The sequence below is a fragment of the Haemaphysalis longicornis genome, unplaced genomic scaffold, assembly GCF_048455015.1.
Source record: "Haemaphysalis longicornis isolate Haplotype H1 unplaced genomic scaffold, Haemaphysalis longicornis Haplotype H1 scaffold_2, whole genome shotgun sequence".
In the NCBI taxonomy this organism is placed as follows: Eukaryota; Metazoa; Arthropoda; class Arachnida; order Ixodida; family Ixodidae; genus Haemaphysalis; species Haemaphysalis longicornis.
The window spans coordinates 124017674-124040376 of NW_027526295.1; the positions used below are offsets into that span (position 1 = coordinate 124017674).

General features: G+C 48.8%; 3 protein-coding genes across 3 annotated transcripts in view; 2 read left to right on the top strand and 1 right to left on the bottom strand.

Moving 5' to 3' along the window:
• The window catches only part of Atg9 (autophagy-related protein 9), a 46913-nt gene extending 42955 nt beyond the window's left edge, over positions 1-3958 (bottom strand). The window contains exon 1 of the mRNA XM_077698212.1: positions 3681-3958. The gene's annotated coding sequence lies outside the window, so the exon portion shown is untranslated. The remainder of the gene's footprint in view (positions 1-3680) is intronic.
• A 113-nt stretch (positions 3959-4071) lies between these two features.
• On the top strand, positions 4072-12898 carry LOC144169178 (coenzyme Q-binding protein COQ10 homolog B, mitochondrial). Its single transcript, XM_077698213.1, has 5 exons — positions 4072-4166; positions 4567-4749; positions 6759-6951; positions 10715-10816; positions 11825-12898. The coding sequence occupies exons 1-5, from the start codon at positions 4111-4113 to the stop codon at positions 11993-11995; spliced, it is 705 nt and encodes a 234-aa protein (XP_077554339.1). The 5' UTR covers positions 4072-4110; the 3' UTR covers positions 11996-12898.
• Positions 12899-15625: 2727 nt separating this feature from the next.
• On the top strand, positions 15626-18513 carry LOC144169179 (uncharacterized). The gene has a single exon (XM_077698214.1). The coding sequence runs from the start codon at positions 15781-15783 to the stop codon at positions 17800-17802; it is 2022 nt and encodes a 673-aa protein (XP_077554340.1). The 5' UTR covers positions 15626-15780; the 3' UTR covers positions 17803-18513.
• The last annotated feature ends 4190 nt before the right edge of the window (positions 18514-22703 follow it).

The following is a 22703-nucleotide window of genomic DNA, read 5'->3' on the forward strand; positions in this document are numbered from 1 at the left end:
TCAGTCAGGTTGTAGCGGTGCTTCATTACCTGTTTGCAAACTTTTATTACCTTGCGCTCAGGCTCGCATGTAAAAAAGCTTTGGGACGTCCTTGTGCTTTTACTTTTCATATTTCCGCGAATCATCCCTCAGGGTTCGTTTTGTAACCGCGCGTGGCCGATTCCAGTTTCTTATCTGGCGTTTCAACCGGAGCGCCCATTTACTCTTTTTGTCGTACGTCCCGTCGAACAATTTGTTTGATATGGAAAGGGTGCCACCTTGTCGCTAACTTGATTTTTTGTTTCTTCGACAATGTTCTCGATCCTATTTCCATGGATTTGAAATTAATAACGTTCCGAGAGTAATGCATCATAGCAAATGCCGCGCAACTCACTTTATCGACGTTCATGTGTGCACGTCACACTGCGGACTGCGTCTTCGACGTTTGTGTTTCATTCTAGTCTTTTGTAGAGTAGGAGCTCGCTAGCTCGCTGCGTTCAGAAAAGCTTTGCGTCGTTCTTGGCTACACGGCAATATTCTGTTTCCTCCGTGTGCTGCACATCGCAGCGCGAAAAAATAAATTTTTGTACGCTGGACCACGCTCTTTTGTCTCCCCTCATAACATTGAAATTTTTTGTTGCGTGTGATAAAATCAGTTTTATTGTTCTTTTTTCGCTTCCTGTTTTTGCAAGGATTGCAAAGCATGGAAGCGTAAAGACACATGGTGCAACATATATCTCTTTGTGTTTTGATCCTTCACGTTTCTGCAGCGTTTTTAGATGTTCTCAAGTATGTACCCACTCATCTAAACGACAATACTATTGGGCTATCTCTTTTAGCCTTCTGTGCATTCCAGAGCAATCAAAGGATTCATTAAGCGTAGTCTGAACGACTCGTACTTCGTTTCTTTCAGTTTTTTTTATTGTATTATCGATAGGCCCGCAGTAGTCCGTGACTACGTAGCTACCGTATGTGTGGTATTTACAACTTTTGCTTTAAGAAAAGAAGCAATAGAGATTTAAAAATCCGTAAACACGACGGCACAGCGCTCGTGCCAGAGCACGCAGAAGAAGCCGTTGCCGTTCGGGACCGAAGTCTCCGGTAATTCACTTCGAAAAATAAAACCCCAGTGAAGGCAGGTGATATACACAATGACTGGACTATTCATCGCTAACTACTACGAAAAAGAAACACACTTATTCAGCGCGCAGACACCAAAAGCAGCGAGCGTTTGCACGCCAAGAGCTGGCCAATACGCCGCACGCGCAGCGGCTGGATGCCCTTCGTGCGGCGCTGGCGCCTGTAGTGGCGCACGCGGTCCCTATATGAAACGAGCGCCGAAGTTTCGTGACCAGTAAAGCATTGAAGGACTCTGCTATTAGAAATGATATGCGCCTCTTTATTTTTCAACCCAGCCTCCTTTCGGCAAGAGGCACATTTCTGCACCAGACATCACAGCAACATTCAGCATGTTTTTTTTCTTTGTTTCTGCTAAAAAATCAAAAAAAATTTGAGATCACTGGTTAAACATGGAAGTTTCCACTTTATTGCCAATGACCTTTTGCCCTAGATAGATAGCATGTAGACACCACTGGCCATCTTATCTACTTATCAGTACCACTTTTGGCAGGAAGATAAACGAAGTGTCAACCCAATCAACGAATGAATGAGTCTTGCCCACGTGCTTCTATATCATCGAAGAGAGGAAAGGTAAAACAAGCTTGAACCATGGCCATTAATAAAGGCAGTAAACGTAACTTTGCAAACATAAAGGCGCCAGGTATCACTGCCATCAGTCATCAGGCCATGTTTACACACAGGTCTTACCAGTATTACAGGCACGTGAAGGCATCAAGGTATCAATCCTCCTTTATCTGCCTTGGGATATTATATAAAACATCTGCAGTGGGTGTAAAAGTCGACATTATTTTCCAAATCTCCTTTACAAAAAAAAAAAAAGCACACCTTGGGGTGCCAAGTGTGCCAGTATGCCTTTGTAAGGGACGATATGATAAGAAGGTAGATGCTGTGATGCAATGGCCGTATGAGGCGATACGATTTGTCGTCACAGGTGGATAAGCAAAGATATCGGCTACAATCCGCGTTTCCCTGTCGATAAACCCACATGTTTTTGCAATAATGTGGGAATCGCCCAGATACTGCCATTGTTCACCCCCACAATTGGACGAGGTACACCAAAAGTACAGGTCATGAAAAAGATAAAAGAGGCGTAGAACACAAGCTTAAGAAAAGTAAAGACAGCATCAAGTAGGAAAACGTCAACGCAGAACGCGGTGAGGCCCGCTATTCAGCGTAGACAGCCCTGTGTTTGTATATACGCGCGCGAAGAGCCCAGAAACAGCGCTGGCACCAACAAGTCGTAAATAAGCTCGGTTGAAAGCAGAACAAGCCCTCGCGTTTCCCGTTTCTTTAACCCAGACGCCCGCCTGCCAAGCACCTAACCGAAACAAGGAAGAAAAAAAATTCGCCAAGAGCCTAAAGCACACAGGTCACGCTTAGCAACAAACGCGCCTCAAATTTCCGCGGTCTGTTGAAACCCAGTGTCAATGAATCCTCGCACAAGCGCGCCCAACTCCAAGGCCATCATCATGCGGGGCGTCAGCACAGAGGCACCATTGTATTAAAACCAGGGCTCAAGGCTTTCGTGGAAATTCAGCCCAGTCGCGTGAAGGGACATCTCGTGCAGCGCCCCGCGAAATTCGTGTCCGCCCACGAAATCGGGCCCGTGCGTGCGCACTGCTTTTCGAAATGAACAGAGACGGGCCCAGCACCAGACCTTGCGGGACACCATCTAGCACCAGCTGTTGAAACAGCTGTCCATGTGGTGCCACCAACCGCGCGTCCATTCGTTTTTTTTTTTTTTTTTTCTTGCGTCCATATTTTTTCCCCCTTCTACCATCAAGGGCGCCGCACTTACCGTTCACTGACGTAACGCCGTTACGGACGGATGCGCGTTCAACGAACGCGCGGGGCTGCGATTACTCGATCGAGTCAGACATTACGTGAGGGCCGGAAAAGGGTGAAAAAGGAACGCAGCACTGGATGAAACTGTTCTTCCGAGCGCAGCGATCCGCGCGAAGGTGGTGGCAGCGGCGGAATCGGCGACGTCGTAGCGCAGTTCGCGGCGGAAAACGCGCGTGGTCAGCAGAGGCGCGACAACAGATGCCCTACAAACGCGTGCATTACAAATCGGGAGAGACGTTTCGCCCGAGCGCCTGCTCCAGAATCGTTGGACGCAGCTTTCTCTCCTAAGCGAAGCTTCAGCCAAACAGCTAAAAATAGGCGCCTCGCGTCTTCTTCGCTTGTGTCCACATAGGTATACACGGGCAAGGACATCGCGCGACACTGATGGGCAGCTTGACAGAAAGGAAGACGCTATCGCCGCTGGCCACAGCTCGGGCGTGCTCTTTTCCGGCATCGTGAAACACGCGCTAACGGGTTCGATAACGCTGGCCAGGAACTGAATCACTCGCGTAGTGTACGAAAACGAACTTGCTGCGATCGAACTGGAGCCAGTGGCGCCTGTTTCGCAAGCACCACAAGGGAGAGTTCGCAGATACGAGCCGTGCGTCATTACCATTACCGCACACGAACGGTTGACATCGACCCGCTGAAAACGCGAGATCGTTTTCCGCGGACACGTCCGAACAGGCCCGGAAAGAGAGCAACGGGACGCTTACGTGCGGAGGTGTCGATCAGCTGATGGAGGCGATCTCCGCTGCATCGTCCGTCGTGCCCGTCTCGTGCGCATCCATTCCCCGCACACCCACCGCTACGAGACACTGGAACCCAATGTCGTCACGGTGAACATCGTAATAAAAACCGGAGAATAGCAATGCGGGCACCGAAATCCACCCAGAGCGAAGAGATGTGGACGAGAGCGTTTTTAGCACGGTCACCACCGAGGGAAAAATTTTGGCTCCTTTGTTTTCTTTTTGTAGGGCCAGGACAGGCTCGCACACAATAACAATTATAAAATGTATAAAATACTTTACAAATAATATATATAAGCACAAAAATTTAAATTTATTTTTTAATTTAACAAAAACTTTACGTTAGAAGTACATTTTTGCTTTACAAAAAGTTTATGCGAGGCGGTCTCTCCGGCTGATGGCCGCCTTGGGGATTTTGCGTTGCTCGAGATGTGCCCATCGCAATGGGTTTGGGTGCGTGTTATATTTTCCTGAATTTATACATTACCCCCAAAACTTTGACGAAGTGATTGGCTAATTTTTGGACTTGCTGCCATCCCCACCTTCGCCCTTACCCACGCAGTACCCTTGAAAAAATACAAAGCAAAGCGTGTCGGTCGAAACTACTGCGACCCTGTCAGCTGACGGGCGCGCAACTGAATGAATGAAACTCGGTTTTTCCAGTTCCGCTTGCTCTTCCCAAATATGCGGGGCGCTTGTCGGTGAGGCGGGAATTGTACCTCTGTTGTGTTTTGGGAATACGCTGCCACCTGCAATCGTCCCGCGCCGGGCAATCCGGTACATGGTTGGAGCGAAAGGTCGCGCGCTGGCGCGCGTGAGGCGATTATTTCGAACTTCGTGCCCTACATCGCAGCGGCCTGGCCATGGTGTCGGCACGGAACGCGGTCCCCGGCTGCGAAGCGCCGCCGCACGGCCCCAACGTCGGCGGCGGAGGCATCGGCAACCTCGGCAGTGCCTGGGTGCGGACGTTTTTTCGCCTCGTCAAACCCCCGACTGGCGGCAACACACTCCACTACGCCGAGCGGAAATTGCTAGGGTGAGTACATCGCTGCCCCTTGACGTGTGGCGGTGACTTGTTAGTTGTGCCTTGTTAGTTAGGTGCGTCTGCCGCATCGGAGGAACGCACTTGGCTGCCTGTCGCCTCTTGCGCAATACGAATCTGCGTATTTGGCAACGAAGGAAAACATTTCGGCGACGTAGTAGTAGTAGTTTTGTCACGTCATCCTGCCGTATTCATCAGCGTGCGTGTTTTCTTGACCGCAACATTTTAAGGTGCCAAGCATGAATGCTGGAACAGCGATAGTGTAATTTCACTTGCGTGGTTCAATATTGTAAGAAATATTGCGCCAAGATTGCCAAAAAAGAAATTTTAAGCAAAACGCTGGTACGCAGGGCGTCTGTGCATGTCCCCACAATAAACGCACAGAGTTGCGTTTCCCGAACAAACTAATTTTCGCTGTTGAAAAATGAAGCTTCAATGATGCCGGCAGGTTGTTTTGGTTTGCCAGGTAAAATATGTAGCGTTTGCGGTGTGGACGGAGTGATTCGGGAAATGTGCATTTTTTTAATGCATTGCCCATTGTTTGAACCGTGAGGGTTACCCCAACTGTCCTTGAATGTTCAAGCAAATTTCCACATATCGTATGCATTGCCATGATAGCGTCTTCTGCAGGTATGTTACGGGAGAGGCGTTTAGAGTAGCCACCAAGACAAAATACAACTTCGTTCAATTTGAATACGACTAGGCTTCAGTACCTCACTCTGCTCCAGTGCAGCTACAGAAGGCAAGACATTTTTTACCAAAAGAATGCCAGAAGTATAGAAAAACTCAAATTGCGCACTATGTGCTATGGGCAAGCACTAAAAACGTACTTTTCTTTGCGTTAACTGCACATTGGCAATAAAGAGCTGCGTATAAACCAACCTAGAGGCCCCACTACGGTCACCCAGTCGTGTTTTGACGATGGTTTAGGCAGGCTGCCACCAATTGCACAAACAAAATTCTGTGACGACGTAGAAAAGTTGCTGGAAAGTGACTAGGTAGTCGCCACTGGTTGATGCGTTTTCTTTAATACATCAGTTATCTGTTCAAATCTTGCAATAAAATTGCTATGTTATCAGGCAGACCAGTCTTTCTAGTGAACCAAACTTGTATTTTGTTTTCGTGGCCCCTGTAGGGTCCCTGTAGGGTCAGAACATCATTGGCTGTGGTGATACGTTATACCCTCGCTACACTGTATCTCGAATGCCTTCTAACTGAATTTCATTCGACTCCAATGCTGATGTTTTGCTGCACCAGTGTGTTTTATGATGGCATTCGTTTCAAATGTGCTTCGAGCTCATTTGAGCCCAATGCCCACCGCTGGCATCATTCGAAGTGAGCCCAAATTCCTTCACACTTAAACATTCTTATCCTCATCCCAGTTCCTTGACACAACTTTGGGGAAAGTAATTATTGTATGCAGAATAATCAGTTAACATCAATATTTTTTTGTACTAGTGTGTCGTGCAGTTGATTTTTTGCTCAACCTAAAACACTGTTCCAAATGTTGCTGATAATATATTCTCGGTTCCAGCATGTGAAGAGCGAGTGCATTGAAAGTGATTTGCAATTTGTGAAACAAGAGCACTAATTGCATTCATAACGAATCTTAAATATGGCTATCAATGTTTTTATTGTGGACGAGTAACCTGATAATGTCGCAGCGAAAACCAGCGCAGACTGCAAAGCTTCGCAGCTGAAATGATAGCGGCCACAATTCAGACCAGAACTGTGCTGTAATGGGCCAACCTCAGTGGCAGTTTCTTCTCCTGCTTCAGATGCCGCTAGCTTAACCTAAGCGAGACCCTTGTCACATTGTTTGTCCACCCTAGGAAGCGGCGTTTCCCAAACTCCTGTCTTGTTGTTACTCCGTGGTCACTAGGAAGCAGGCAGCTGTTGACGTGACCACCCTTGCCAGCGGGCTGAAGAGCAGCTCGCTCTGCAAAGGCTGCGCACAGGGTGGATTGCTGCCTGCCACCGCTCACCCATGGCCCACCGTGCAGGTACTCGGCCGAGCAGATGTTTGAGGTGGTGTCGCGGGTGGAGTTCTACCGGGACTTTGTGCCCTGGTGCACCCAGTCGCGGGTGACGGCCCGCTCGCCCAAGGCCCTCACCGCCTTCATGCAGGTCGGCTTCCCGCCCATCGTCGAGAGCTACACCTCACACGTCACACTCGTGCGGCCCACCCTCGTCAAGGTGACCCCACCGCCCCTCTTGTGCCTCTGCGCACACGGGCACGGTCGTCATTTATTGGTATTGCAATGACGGTTGCGATGGAGGGGTCATTGTCAGCCTGTCTACGCCCACTGCAGGGCAAAGGCCTCTCCCATAGATCTCCCATTATCCCGGTACTGTGCTAACTGCGACCAATTTGCCCCCGCAAACTTCTTGATCTCATCTGCCCATCTAAGTTTCGGCCACCCTCTGCCACCCTTGCCTTCTCTAGGGATCCGCTCTGTTACGCTTAATGACCAACGGTTATCTTGCCTAAACATCACATGCCCCACCCACACCCATTTCTTCTTCTTAATTGCTACTAATATGTCCTTAAAGGAGTACTGACACGAAATTTCAAAGCTGAGATAACTATGTAGAACGCTTCCTTTGTATCAGGAGATATCTCCCAGCAAGTTTCAACAGTAACCGATCAGCGAAACATATTTAAAATCCATTTTAATCTTCGCCCACACGAGAAAGCCCAGAGCGGACCGACATGACATCATCTGCTACTTGCCCCAAACTGCCGACGTCGGGGCTCCCATGGCGAAGCCGACGCGCTGGCTGTGGTTGGCGCACGCTGCTCGGGCGTGTGTACACGTCATGGTTTTGGGACTGACGTCATGCTGCCCGGGCCTGTGGGGACGGCAAAGACCTGAGCCGGTCTGGGCGTGCGCGTGCGCTCGCTCGCGTGCGCTTCCAGAGCGGCAGCAATATGGCAAGAATGGTGACGTCACGTGATACCTCCTATCATGGCAGCCGCTCGGCGTTTGTTTTGTCGAAACCGAAACTGACACGAATAAACGACACCATAAATGAATGTTTACGCTGCGCTCGACCGTCTAATCTGTCATTCTATGATTAGTGGGCTGGTAGGCACGCATAGCAGCGAAAAATACGTAACACCAAAACTTCGTGTCAGTACTCCTTTAACACGCGTTTGTTCCCTGACCCACTCCACTCTCTTATTGTCCCTTAATATGTTACACCTATCATCTTCCGCTCCATTGCTCGCTGAGTCGTCCTCGATTTAGGTTGAACCCTTTGAGTGAGCCTCCAACCAGTCAGGTGCAGCTGTCATAGACTTTCTTCTTCAGGGACCGTGGTAGGCTGCCATTCATCATACCTGCCAGGTTTCGCTAATTCTCCGGGAGACACCCGAATTTTGATGGTTTTGTACGATTGTACGACCGAAACAAAAACCTCCCGAATACGCGCCCGTGTTTGGCCAAACCTTTTTCCCAGTCTGGCCAAATTGCGCCGGAGCCACCTGACAATCCAATTTAATCCTGCACCAATTGGCATCGTTATCAGTGAAGAGTGTTACAAGCATATTCGGTCATGCGCGCAAGTTGAACTGGTCAGTAGTACCACAGAAACGCTGAGTGCGAGAGGCACTTCCGCATAGCAAAGGAAAATTGCACTCAGTTCCCAGCAACCATGCCCGACACAACACTCAGTTGCATTCTTATGGCGAAGTGTCGCAGCAGCGAATATTGTCGCCCACGACAGTATTCCCAAGACGTCCTGAAATGGGCGGCGCCAGCCACATCGAAAATTTAGCAAATGACCAGTGGTTCAGCTTGTTAGTTAGTAGCTTAGACAAAACAGTTCAGTTCCTGCTCTGTTAAAACTAAATTAAAATGCGTGTAAAGTGTTCCATTCTGTTCGCTACTAATTTTTCTATCCCAGCCTCGGTCAGATATCCCTAATACCATCCCGGCGAACCTGGCAGGTATGCAGGCATTCATTATCTAAGAGTGCCTGCCGAATGCATTCAAGTGAGGGGTAATTATCATATATTAAGGCGAACTTGTTCCCACCAGCAGTGAGATACTCCTTGCTTTCGAATAACTCCTGATGGCCAAATGTGAAGGCAGCATGGAGCCATGGTTATGGTGGGAAGCATAGGCGTGCGCACAGGGGGGGCAGGGGGGGCGGCCGCCCCCCCTAATCATCTGAAGGGGGCGCCAAATTTGCCCCATGCCTTGCCGATGTAACACATGAAAGTAAAATTTCTGCTCAGAAACATTTTGTGTGTGTTGCAATTCCATCACATTGAAATAAAAATTTTATAACCATCCCTCTTTGCACTGCGTTCGCACTGCAAGGCCTTCAGTGAGAAGAGGTCGGGAGTTGCTCTGGGGGGGGGGGGGGGGCGCAGCGGTAAGACTTTGCCCTCCCAAATTGAGAACTCTGCGCACGCCTATGGTGGGAAGTTCAGACTGGGACACGGAAGCTGCTGCAATATTGTGGCGTGGTGAAAAACTATGCAGCGCTTTTGTAGTAACAAAACTTTATTGTCGCAAACTTGTGCTCCAGAATAAACTAAAGCAAAAGCACAAATGTTGATGGAGCAGACAACATCACATGCACATTCGTGTGTTGGCGAACCAAATGCTTCGGCAATGCATGCATTTAACTGGGCACAAAGTCCTTTCCGGAAACATCCAATTAGGTTGAAAACATTGTCGACCAAACAAAATCAGTGTGGGTGAGTGACAAATGGGTACACTCATACTGGGTGCAGCTTAACGACAGAAGGAATGGAACAGGTGCTCCCCTTCAAAGACAGGATGAGATGGCAAGGTGCCACCTCGGGCTTGCAACAAAGCATTAATGCATTCTGAGGCACCGTCCGCAGCAGCATTGACTGCTCCTTTTCACCCTCCCTCCTCCTCCTCCTCCCCTCATTGGCGGAGGTGCGTCCATGCAGGCGGTACGGTGAGCGGGTTGATGGAAGGCTGGTGTTTAGAAGCAGCAGGCTGACAGAGGGTCAGGGAAGCAGTTTTTTTACTTGCTGAACTGTTGAACACTCTATTGTGCGACAGATCTGAGATCTTTGATTTAGATTCAATTATAAAAAAAATGTCTTTAGGTTTTACAAATTCAAGCTTCACCTGTGCTACAATTTGGGTTCCGTAGGGGCCTTTAATGCGTGTTTGAAATCTTGACATGCGTGTTTTTTGGTTCTCACGTGCTGTCAGGAAACCAGCCACTGTGGCTGGAATCAAACCCATGGCCTGATTGTGATACAGCGGTGCACGATAACGAAGATTTTAATGTGACGAGATGCCAATCGGTTCTGAATTGTTCATCCTATGCAGTACTGGACTTTGTCACTTACGAAAGCTCCCGATCTCAAACGCGAAGATGTGCAGCATAATGGAATTGTGGCACAGTAGACTTCGCACTGCTTCTGGTATCACCAACGATGCTATCCTCCACAACTTGGGGTGTTTTAGTCATCATCATAATCGTCACGAGCCTATCTATGCCCATTGCAGTTATCTCGGTGCAGCAGTGGCGTAGAGGTAGAGCATCCGCCTCGCGTGCAGAAGGACCGTGGTTCAAATCCCGGTGCCGAGCAGTTCCCACCGGATTTTTTTTTTTAAATCCGCGTGTTGATAGAATTGCAGAATGGGCTTGGCGTGCGGCGTGACCCCGGCGACCGTTGCCGGTAATGTACTCCCTCACCAGAGCGGGATTGGCCACCGTGGTGCAATAATGGCCACAACCTCCCATGAATACGCCAATTAATGTGGGGGTGTCTTAGTAGCTTCCCTCATATCTTGGGGTCACACTCGACTTGGAATTAGAAAGATGGTCACTGCACTCGTCCAAAGCCCTGACCCCTTGTGGCCACATAAGTGCTGCTGGCTGCTACCCCATTTCCTTTGAAAGGGCTGTCGTAGCCATTCGTGACCGGCGTACAAACCTCACCCCTTCTTGTTTGGTGCAGTCGGTGTGCTCAGACGGGCGTCTCTTCAACCACCTGGAGACCATCTGGAGTTTTGAGCCTGGCCTTGAGGACAACCCCAAGACCTGCACGCTAGACTTCAAGGCACGTCAGCCGCTCCCCGCTCAAGGGGCCTTCCTTGGGCACTTCTCCTGTCCCCCTTGCTTTGCATGCTTTGTCGGTGTGGGGTTGTGCACGTGATGTAGGACAGGATAGGGGGGGCCACCTATGATACACCGCACATATTAGCTTTCCTTATAGCCTTGCTGGGATGTGCAAGCCATGATTTAACAGCGTTTAATCTTACAGATGATGCGTGCGCAATAAGTACCTTGTGCACTAAAGAGTACGCACAGTGTTCTGCTTTTCTTTTTTGTCGTTATGAAGTAATCATGATTTCTTATGCGCCAGTACTTTACACATGGAGTGTGTTCACCGCACTGACAATTTCAATGGAACGCTAAATACTGTTACATTATATTTCCCATGAAAGCATGTGGGAGGCAACATCCTTTTTGTGTCCTGTTTTCGGTGGTTTTAGGGCCTTGTCGAGGTTATTCTAGTCTAAAACGCTCAGGTTTCCATTAATTTTGAAAAAAAGAGAGAAGAGCTGGAAGCCCCACTTTAACAGACATGTAATTCTTGCACAAAAACAGGATGTGTAAACATCTCAATAATTTTAGAGGTTTGAACAAGCTGTTTATTGTCATGGACTCCATTGCAAAAATAGGGTGTGGGACCACACTAAGCTGGCAAGCCTTATAAAGCTTTACTAAGATCATTTGTTCTCGTGCCGTGCAGTTGGTTTTTCTTCGCAGAAGTTTTAACAAAACACTCACAAGTGTCGTGAAAATTTACAGCTTTGCTTAGGGCTACAACTGGATGGCAAGGTAAAAAACAAGACTGAGTGACAAACAGCTCGTGACATTGCAGATAAATTTGACATGCTGTGTGGCTGTCCCCAACTGGCATTCAATGACGAGCTACTGTATTCATACTCGCAAGTAGAACCTTGTTGCAGAAACAAAGTGTGGATGTGTTATCAGCCCTGCCAGAAGTGCTTTTGATTGGACAGCTTGATTCATGTGCCTGTGTCGATCATCCCTGGCGCAGGTGTCGTTTGAGTTCCGTTCACGGCTGCACTCGCACCTGGCTCAGATGTTCCTGGACGAAGTGGTGCGGCAGATGACACGCGCCTTTCTCAGCCGCGCAGCCACCCTGTATGGCAAGCAGTCCATACCCGCTACAAGGGGCGCCAAGGTGCTGCCCGGCGGGGCCCCCTGACGAAGGCCCCCCGAGTAGTCACAGCAGCGACACGAACTTTGACAGCACCCCCCTCCTCACACCTGCCACCTCTGTTTCCTCCCGTGGACTACCCTCTCCCCATTTCTGCAATCTTCTCCTTTCTGAGACGCTGTTGGTCGTCTTTTAGAGTGGCCACCACTCCCCTGTGGTGCATTGCACCACCACCTAGGAGCACCTGCTGCGACCCTTCCTTTGGTGTGCCCAAGGGTGCAGTTCTGGCTCCTCCTCTTTTCATTTGGTGTGAACTTGAAGAGCAACGCAACGAAGGGAAAGTCCCCGGGTAGCCATCAGCTGGAGAACCATTCAGACATCGGCATTGAAGTCGCACCAATTGGCTGGAACACACCAAGAGCAGAAGACGAAGAGCAAGCGCCTCACGTTGCCTGCTGTCCTACAAAGGTGGTACAGCTGTGGAGTTCAAGGCTGCAGGCAACGGCAGAACTGGCCGTGGGTCACGAGTGCGCGTGTCTTTCTGTTCAGTAAATTGACCTTACAATGGTCTCTTGTCAAGTGTGGTAGTTGAGTCTGTGCTTCGAGAGCTTTTTTTTTTGCAAATGTTGATATGTGTTATCTAAATCTAGACAGCAATGCAGATGCAAGAAAGCCAGACTTATTTTAGGTGTCTTCAAAACCTCGTTATTGTTTAGTAGTTGTGTTTAAAAAGTCTGTCAGAAATTTTTTGCTCTCTTTCTCTCTTTCTCTTTATGCACTTTGCAAGAAAGCATGAATGGCTTGCAGACATGTTTTGACTTTGATGTTAAGGATTTTTGGTATGTCAGCGATTTTGCAGGTTCTAATTTATACACAATGCTAGGCATAAAGTTTTATTTTTGTCTGTTTTAGAAATTTGTTGAGAAATAAAGCATTATAGTTTTTTTTGGCCCCTGGTTCTTCGTGAGGTAGAGCGAGTGTGGTCTGTGTATAGACCACAAACTATTAAACTTATAGCGGGCAGTCTTGGAGAGCCAAGTGCTGTGCCACATTATATAGAATGTTGTCACTGTGATGCAGCAAATGACAGCAGCCCGAAGGCAGTGCAGCAAGGAAGTTGTGCTCTTCAGGTGCCCTGTCGTTACTACTGATCTCTAAAACACTTTCCTCATGATTCACATAAAGCAGACATAATGGGCAATTATGTCTGCTTTATAGTTCTCACTGTTATCGCAGCAAAGGTGGAACAGTTGCTACAGTCGTGAAACGGAGCATTGGCTTACAGTGGAAACTGAAAGCACATTTATATGGTTGCATTAAGGGGAACCTGCAACACCTTTTTTCAACTAAAAAAATCTTAAGTGCTTTCAGAACATAGTCGACAAACTGGTTCACAAAGCACCCTAGCCAAAAAGTACTGCTCTGCGCCCATCAGATCACTTTAAAAGCGGTTCAAAAGATATTTCTGTCTCTCCCAAGGCTTGGCGTCCTTTGAGCGATCGAATTACGTCTTTACAGCAATGTTGCGGCTATTCGCCTGTTCCTTTCTGCTGCAGCAATAAACGAATTCGATAGCTACTTTAAAAAAAGGCTCGTTGATTCCTCTGTCATAGGAATCGGTAAAACACGAAAGTGAAATTTGCGGCGAAATCTGCAGCTGAGCGTAATTTGTGGGTCGGTGGCTGTCTTGTGGGTGTGCTTGACGAGTGACGGCCTGCTGGCGGGTCGCTTAGGGAAAGGTGTACTGTCGTCATTTCCATGACGGGTATGACATCAGTGAAACCTTGGGGTGTCACGGCATAAAACACTTTCGTGTTCAGACATAAAACCCTAAAACGAACAACCTATAAGTATACCTTGCTCTTAAGTACTAATGGTTGCTTCCCCGCAAGAAGACCCTGTGTGCAGGGGTGCACCCTTTACAGGCCGCTTGCTTCGTTGTACTGGCATCACTTCCGTGATGGATATGACGTCAGCGAAATCTTCGTGTATCCAGGAATAAAACACTTTCGTGTTAAAAAGCCACAAAGCAAATAGAAAAGCAGAAATGCAGGGCGGATAGTTCTGCTGCGACAAGCAACTCGTGCAATGCCACTCCGTGGTGTTGATAACATGTAGCTTTGACAATGCTTCCAGACACGAAGGAAAGAGTGAGTGTTTATCGGTAGTGTTGCAGAGTCCCTTTAAAGCCGCTGTGCCACTGCGGTCGCTTTACATTGCCTGCTGCTGGCTGCATTGGGCTAGGAAGTGAGGATAGCATGAAGGTGCCTGGACAATGGCGTCAAGAAAGTTGACATCGGTGCTACACTAGCCAACCAGCGATGGTACCATGCCTGTTGCTGACTTTCATTGTCACACTTGCTGTATGCAAGTGCACCTTCAGCGTTTCCTGTGGTCCATGTAGGCTAGGAAGAGTGCCAGTACTGAACTGCGTTTCAGGGTGAATGCGTTCTGGTCAGCAAGACAATTGCTACCAAAGAAAGTTTCAAACATTCGGCCAAAGCGTTTATTGAGGCCGACTACCAGTGCATAGTCTGAATGCTTATGTACTTGTGGCATTGCCTGCTTGTATCTGCATCGATGGATGGCTTTGCGATTCCACGTATGAAAAACAAATAAATGCAAGGAAAGACACTCGAGTAAATGGAAGGTGCTTTTTATTTATTTTTGATACAGCCATGTAAATTCCTTTACTTGCATGGGCAATAAAATACGCCACTGAATGTAGTATCTGTGCGGGGCATGTGCACACAAGCAGTTATTAATTTTGAAGAGCACCAAACGACACTGGCACGCATGTACTGTGTGATAACTTTTTGAAATCGTTAACAATTGCTTTTCCCAAAATTGTCTGCTATCATATAAGCCAGACCATGTGCGTTAATATCAGCATTCTGCTTGTACTAGCAAGTTTTTTTTTTTAATCTCCCAACGAATTCATAACATTGAAAGTTTTCTGCATGGACTGGCAGACAATTAAAGAACATGGATTGCATTTTGCTACCGTTGCTTATTTTTTATGTGTACACTAGCTGAAAGTACGTGCGCACAGCATTGCGACCCTAATGTCAAGAGATGATTGGTCTTATCAATATAACTGCCATGATTTGTTAAATACGTACGGCATAAATATTGCCGAACGCGTGACCACAGGCCGTAAGCTGTATTCTGTTATGATTTCACGCAACTGTTGTGGCATATGGGCTACAAGTGCAGTCAAACGATTTGTGCAAGTGACTTTTTACGCATCCTTTCTTCGAACGAGCGTTAACAGGGGATTGGAGACCGAATATCGGAGTTTACTTGGCACTTTGTCGACCCCATGGAGTAATGCAATGCACTTCGTGTCAACGAATCTAGTAACGTTGCTTCGTGTAGAGTTCGTTTAAAATAGCATGAAGGAAAACGACGGGAAAGAAGCTTTGGCGTTATAAAGGACGAGCCGTTTGTCACCTAAAATGGATGCGACCGCTTCTTTACTAAGTATCTGTATTCTGCAGTGTGCGCCACGATAACTTTAACGACCGCCAAGAATGTATTTCGAATGAAACTCTCCGTCCTGCGTGGTGTTTATCAACGCAGTCAAACCGAAACAAGAAGCATGCTAAATCAATCCAATACGCTTCTTTTCAGAGCCAGCAAAAGTCGCATCCAAGCTAAGCCGAGCGGGTTCATTTCCATGCCTTGTTCAAACCACGTGTGTTGCTGCAAACAAAAGCGACTGCATCATCCGCGTTGCCGAAAATGTGCCCATGCTGGCCAACGTAACCCTGACACGTTTTGGTTATCTTCTGCCGATGTGGGGGAGATAGCGGAGCGCAACTGCGCGAGCCATGGATTCAACTGCGGCAGTTTTCGTGTCTCCGCGCGCATCGGATGCCACCCGTCCGCTTCCACACCAAAGCACCGACGGAACTAAGCCGCCTACTCCGCACAACAACGCAGCCAGCACTGATACCATGTCGGACAAGCTGAAGGCGTACACGTCGGGATCATCCGTCACTAGCTCAGGAAGCAGTGAGTTGGAGTTCGCGCATAATGCGGACACGTCGGACTTGGCGTCGTCACCAGTCCGCGAACGCGGAGACTCTTCGGACGTGGGAGTACTGCCTGTACTGGTTCGTGACATAGAAGCAGTGCGCCTAAAGACACCCGAGCTCTCAGCGCCCGTTGGCGAGTTACCGGCAGTTGAAGTCGAAGCTCCGAGTGAGGACTCGCAGGTTGAAGACGTCGCTGCTGTAAGTGACGCACACACGCCTGGAGGTTCACCGAGTTCAGCAGGCAAAACGTCAACATCGCCAGACAGTGGCGCAGACGGAACTTCTAAAGGTGACCAGCCCGTTGAGCCGGACGTGGTGGAAATCGTGTGCAATCTTGTAGATGACGTCGGAAACAGCGTTGACGATGGTGATGTTATAGTGGTATCTCCGGAACGCGCCAACGGACACTTGGTGTCGAGCATTTGCGACACAAATGGGGCGTCTCCACCAAAACGCGCCAAGGCGAGCCTCGTTCCGTACCGGGTCAGGCAGGAGGACGCCTATACATCCGACAGCGAATCTTCCTCGTCGTCGTCCGACGACGACGTCGTCGTCATCGTCCGGAACCGCGGGCCTCGGTGCAACTCCGACGTCTCGGACGAGGACGGCGCACCGACCACCAAGAAGCCCGAGCGCAGCGGCAAGCCGGCGTACAACCGCGGCATCAAGGTCCCTGGGGAGCTGGACATCGACGACCTGCCCCCCATCGAGGACCTTCACATCACGCTGCCGCGCACCGAACTCCGGCCCGCCGGCCGCGTGCGGCACGCCGTCGACCGGCTGCTCGTGGTCGAGAGCGAGCCCGGCCAGCCCGTGCTCGACCTGGACTCGGTGCTGTTCCGCGCCGACGGCACGGCGCTAGGGCGCGTGTTCGACGTCCTCGGACCCGTGGCGGCGCCCTACTACACGGTGCGCTTCAACTCGGCCGACGAGCTAAGCGGCGAGCACGGGCTGAAGCCGGGCGACGTGGTGCTGTACGCGCCGCTGCACGCGGACGTGACGCAGTACGTGCTGGAGTCCGAGGTTCGGAAGCAGCGCGGCTCGGACGCCTCGTGGGAGAACAACGTCGAGCCGCCGCCCGAGCACCTGGACTTCTCAGACGACGAGCAGGAGCGCGAGGCACGCAAGCAGCTGCGCAACGCGCGCGCCGGCGGAGCCTCCGGCGACCAGAGCGCCGAGGGAGGACAGCGGGGGTCCAGGGGGAGGGGCAGGGGCGGCGGACCATCGAGAGGTGGTGGTCGGGGCAGGCAGCAGCCGGCGAAGGTTCCGGGACCCGCCAACGGTTCTGCGGGCCCTCGCTTTGAGGGGCCTCCGAGGCCCGGGCAGTTTCAGGGCACCAGGGCGGCTCAGTGGCCTCCAAATCAGGGCCCGCCGCCGCCGCATTGGCAGCGTAGTCCAGCGACCCCGCGGTTCCGACCAAACGTGCCTCCGCCGCCTTGCCCGTCGCCAATGTTTGGTGTCCCGCCGTACATGCCCCCCGTCTGGAACACCCCGCCGCCTCCCATGAATGGGCCGCCCTGGCGGCCGTGGGGCAACGGGCCGCCTGCCTTTCCCAATCTGAGGACCCCTCCCCCGAACTTTCAACCGCAAGCGGCAATGCTGGCACCTCCTGGTACGACTTTCCCGGGTGGTCAGCAACTGCATACACCTCCTGGCGTGTCCTCTCCTGGCGGCCAGCACGGCAGCGGAATGCGTCAGCCCGGTTCGCTGCTTTCACCGGTCTACAACACCTCCGGGCAGCAGGTACCCATGTACGATCCCGTGCCCGATCTGAATCGGATCCTGACGTCACCTCCACCAGCACCTATGCTATAAGAACTTGCCACGTTTTGTTGGCACTGTGATGCTCAGGCGATGACATGCGCCGAACATTTGTTTTTCCTCGTTTTTACATTTGTTCACTCTCCGATTCAAGGGGTGGTGATGCGTCTTTTAATTCTACTCGGGTGCTTTTGGGAACAGTACGCATCATTTTCGGCTTCTTGATTTTTTTCCAGTGTACAGATGCGCTTGCTTATATTCCTGTAGTTATGGAGAAAGCGAATGGTCGATTGGTAGACTGTAGTGGGTCTTCTATTTAGGAGGCGCACTGTGTCATTGGTGTAAATATTTTTTTTTTCTTTTTTTTTCCATTTATTTGTTGCCTTTTCTTCCTGTGCTCGCAAAAAAGTACTCTTTAATGTAAGTATTGAACATGCGTATTATGGCATTTCCCGTTCCACACCAGATTGTGGTGCCGTTGAGCACCGAAGTTTGAACAATTTTATTGGTTTTAGTTTGTCGGCGCAAGTGACTATAGGTTGTTCTAACAAAGAAAACTTTTGCATGAGCTTAAGCAGAGCAGTGTTTTTTGAACCACACTTTGTTTCCTGTATTTTCCTACCTGGTGCTTTTAAACGAGTTAAGAATAAAAAAAAATAAGACTGTTGTATATGAATGTGAGTGAAGCCTCTGTTCTTGCAGCATGACATGAATTCTAGTGTATGGGGAATGGATGCTTAATTGTCTGTTAAAGTTGTAGCATTATGTTATAGTGTCAGATGAGCTTGCCTTCTTTGTAGTGGCTCATATTAAGCCAACTTCTGTGCTCTGTAATCTGTATCCATGATCTAGTATGACGGCAGTTTGAATGACAGTCATGTAGACAAGAATGAGGCAAGGTTCTTGTAGCAATTAAGGTTTATTGAAGCAATTTTTTGCGTTGCAGTCAACTGGGAAGCAGCACAAACATTGAAAAGGCAGTCAACAAAATGGCATGCACAGCCAAGTGTTGGTGAATCTAATGCCAAGGCGGTTGGCCTGCATCCATAAACATCCAACCAGTTCAAAAGCATTGTTGATGGAACGAGAACAGTCTAGGCTAGTGACAAACAGTTACATACAACCTTCCCCTATCAAGCAGTATTTCTGGATGCGGCATAATCACACAAGTAGCAAACGAGGGGCCCCTCTCGAAATACAAGATAGGGTAGCCAGGTGTGGCCACCTACTCGCAAAAAAATTCCCAAGGGATAGTAAGTGCCATTACTGCCCCACCCACGAAGAATGCGTTGAACGAATGCTAAAATAAAATGGTTCTTAAAACAGGAGAAAGTTTATCTGGTATGTTTTAGGTGAACCACACGAATGTCCTCAAGCTGCACATATTTCCCTGAAGTCACTGTCGAGGACAACCTCGTAGACAAGTTGGCCAAGACTCCATTTAATTCTGCGTGGTTTGAAATATCATTACAGAAGCTTCTCACTGAGGGTTGTGTCAGATTGGAGTCCAAGCACACACAACCATTGGGATGGTACTTGGCATCGCCGTGTCGAAGGTTTTGGTGTCTGGCAAGCTGGCAGGCCATCGCAACATGTAGGTATCCTTGGACGTTGGTTCTGAAGTCGTCGTACCTTATGTGCGGCAGCAGGCCATTGAGCGTTGTTGTCAGCTGTCTTCAGTAGACAGGCTGGGGCATCATATTTTTTGATAGCTGCGTTGTAGATGAACGTTGCATAAGGAAAGAATACATCCCACATCTTTTGTTTAATAACGTCACCCAAGGATACCAACAATACATGAAGTGCATGTATTTGAAGAAAACAACTTCCAAACAAGCAAATGTAAGCTTGAATTGGGTTCCTAATATCGAAAAACAGATTCGCTTTTACTCTGAAAACTACCTGCTGCGGTGGACTATGGCCTGGCATTGCTCGCTTGCTGTGTCGTTAAAGCATTTCACTGCTGAGTGAGAACAAGGCCACTGCAGCTGTTTCTGACCTAAGTGAAAAATAAGGTGTGGTAACGTAATACAGGTGCACATTAAAGCTCTCCGGGCGGTCTAACTACTCTAAAAAACCACTTGGAAAGTACAAATTGGTTTTACCCCGCTCTAACTGGTTTCCACCCCCATCTTGCTACCCACGATTACCTATGGGTGCTCCGGAGAGTTATTAATCGAACCTCGCTCAAGGCCTTGCCGGACTACGTCCTCGCCTTAGAGATGCACAAGGTGTTTGATAATGTCAGCCAGTCAAGTATCCTTCAAGAGCTTTCCCTCGCCTTCCCAAGGCCCAGGCCTGGGTACGCGGCCTTCAGTATCGGCCGATCTGTCTTAACGCTCAAGGACACCAGCCCACAATGTTCTACCGCGATAGAGGAGTCCCACAGGGGTCCATTTTGGCTCCTCTCCTCTTTAATCTTGCAATGGACCGTGTGGTCCGAACTCTTGAGCAGGACACTGCCGCCCGATTCGCACTTACGCGGACGATATTATGGTATGGACAGAAGCCCAGGATTACAACTCGAAAGAAACTATGCAAACAGCTGCAAGCGGCAGTACTGAGCTTGGAGCACACGCTGTCCCAATTCCGGCCACAGCTATCCCCAACCAAGAAAGAACTGCTCAGCATAGATGGTAAAGGTAGCACAAATAAAGAACAAATTATCTCCCTTCAAATGGGAGATACGCTGCTCGAATCCCACAATGGCACCATTCGACTGTTGGGCGTTCCTGTTGGCAGCCGTAATATCCCAAACAGTGAATAGCCTCACTTAGGAGCACCTGGCGTTCTACCTTACACCTAGTTACCCAGATATTGAATAAATATGGCGGGGCACACCAAACACCTTGCACCATGCTCACCCGTGCTGCGGCGCATGGGCGCTTCACTTGCGGCTTCCCAGTTTATGAATTAGCGCATTCACGTGTAAACGCTCTCCACCAAATGAATCGGCACCTTCTCTGTGCAATCACTGGCCTCCCAGCCTTCGTAAGGGTAGACACTCTACCCCTTCCGCCTCTCACTAACCTCATCGAAGAGACAAAACTATGCTTCCAATATCATCTGGACCATTCGCCACAAGGAAAAAGACTCCAAAAATGGGACCACCTAAATAGTAACTCTGAGAGCACCAATTTGCCGACAGCATTCCCTCTGTGGGAACGCCCATCCATCGGAATTCTACGTCGACGCCCGATCTGCCGAACGATTGTTTTCTTCATGAAAAAAACAGAAAAAAACAAGCCAGGTTTAAATACGGTCACAAACAAACCAAAGGCAGAAAGTGCCTTGCCGCGGTGCAGTGCTGCCATCTGGGTTGATTGACAGTAAACATGTCCCCGCTCCACACCAAGTTTAACTGTAAGACCTGTTCTTATGATATTGCAAACGTCGTTCAAACACACATTTTGGGGCGAGAATCAAAATTTTAGCTTAAATGGATTAATTTCACAGTGAATAAAGCATCGTTTGCTTCCAGAAAAGTGTTGGGGGTACTATAGGACACGAAATCTTTCGAATAAAACAAATTTGTATTTTGTCTCTATGGCCCCTTTAAGTTTGTGGCGTTCCATCATATTGTAGGTTACAGTCGACTTAGGCTAGGCTCAGCGACAAAACTAGTGAAAAGAAACGTGTTCGCAAAAGAATGTGCTGCAAGATCCTGCAATTGTTTTGCATCGTAACATCAGTGAACATATCGTACGTGCTGGTATTTGTTGCTTATAGCTAAGCAAGCGCTGCAGGCTCACGGTAAAGGCAATTTGTTTTCACCAGGTTCCGATCATTTCAATACCAGGGCAGTGGCTCAAAAAGATATTCTGTGAAGATAACTGGTTCACACCGCAAGCATTGACCTAAGACGGCTACCATACTCAACTTTGCCATTTGTTGGGCGTGTAAGCCACCCCGACGTAGCTTTTACAAACGTGGCACTCCAGTTACGGTGAATATGCCGCAGCGCTGCTGAAAATGTTGCTGTCGATTAGTGCTCCCTTCACTAAAAAACCTTATGTTTTCCTGCAAGAGTGACGGTGCTTCCACGCACAGATTGGCGCTGTTTGAGTGTTTGTACAAATTCCAGCCTCCCCTGTGAACATTTGTCCATGAACAGACTTGCTTCGTGTCGAAGGAAAGCTCCTCGACATAACGTTAAGACGACAAAGTTTCCGCATGTTTAAATGAACAAAAATGCTTGAAACTGAAGAACACTAGTCCGGCAGGCGCAACATGGTAGCAGTGTGGTTTACTTGTGTATGCTGGCTTTTGCATAGCGAAGAAACAGGGCTAGACCTAACCGTGAATTCTCGTTGGTGGCCCGTATTATATGTAGTGATTAATACAATTGGCACTGATTGGTACAACCGCTACATTTTATGCAAACAGTCACAGGCCCCAATGAGAGCGAAGTGAAGCTGGCGAGTTAGGGGATTAAACTTAGCCCCACCTGACAGAGCGCACCTTATCTACATGGAAATTTTTTGGCACGCTGGCTCCCAGTGTCGCCGGCAGCGATGGGCAGGTCGCTAAAGTGGTTGTAATGTTCACAGAAAAGAATATTTCAAATTTCACAGTATGGTGATGTAATATGGGCAGCAGGGACATATTACTGTCGGCTAGCACTAAACATATGGTTCTGAGCATGTTAATTAACTGCATGTTAGCATTCCGGTGGTTTGGGTTGGAAACCGCTCTTTGCACAAAAAAGTTCCTGTGACATTGCAGCAATATCACAAGATTTGTTGGGGAGTCGCCACTGCTTTGTATGTTTTCTTGCATACCTCGTATATTTCTTTGAAGCTTGCGATAAAATTAGAGTCATTGTTATCAGGACAAAGCACTCTTTATAAACCAAAACTCATGTTTTCTCTTCATGGTCCTTTTAAATATTAAAGAGTTGGTGTTAGAACATAGGAGTCGACTATTGCATGACCATCGTCAACCATTGAAACGCC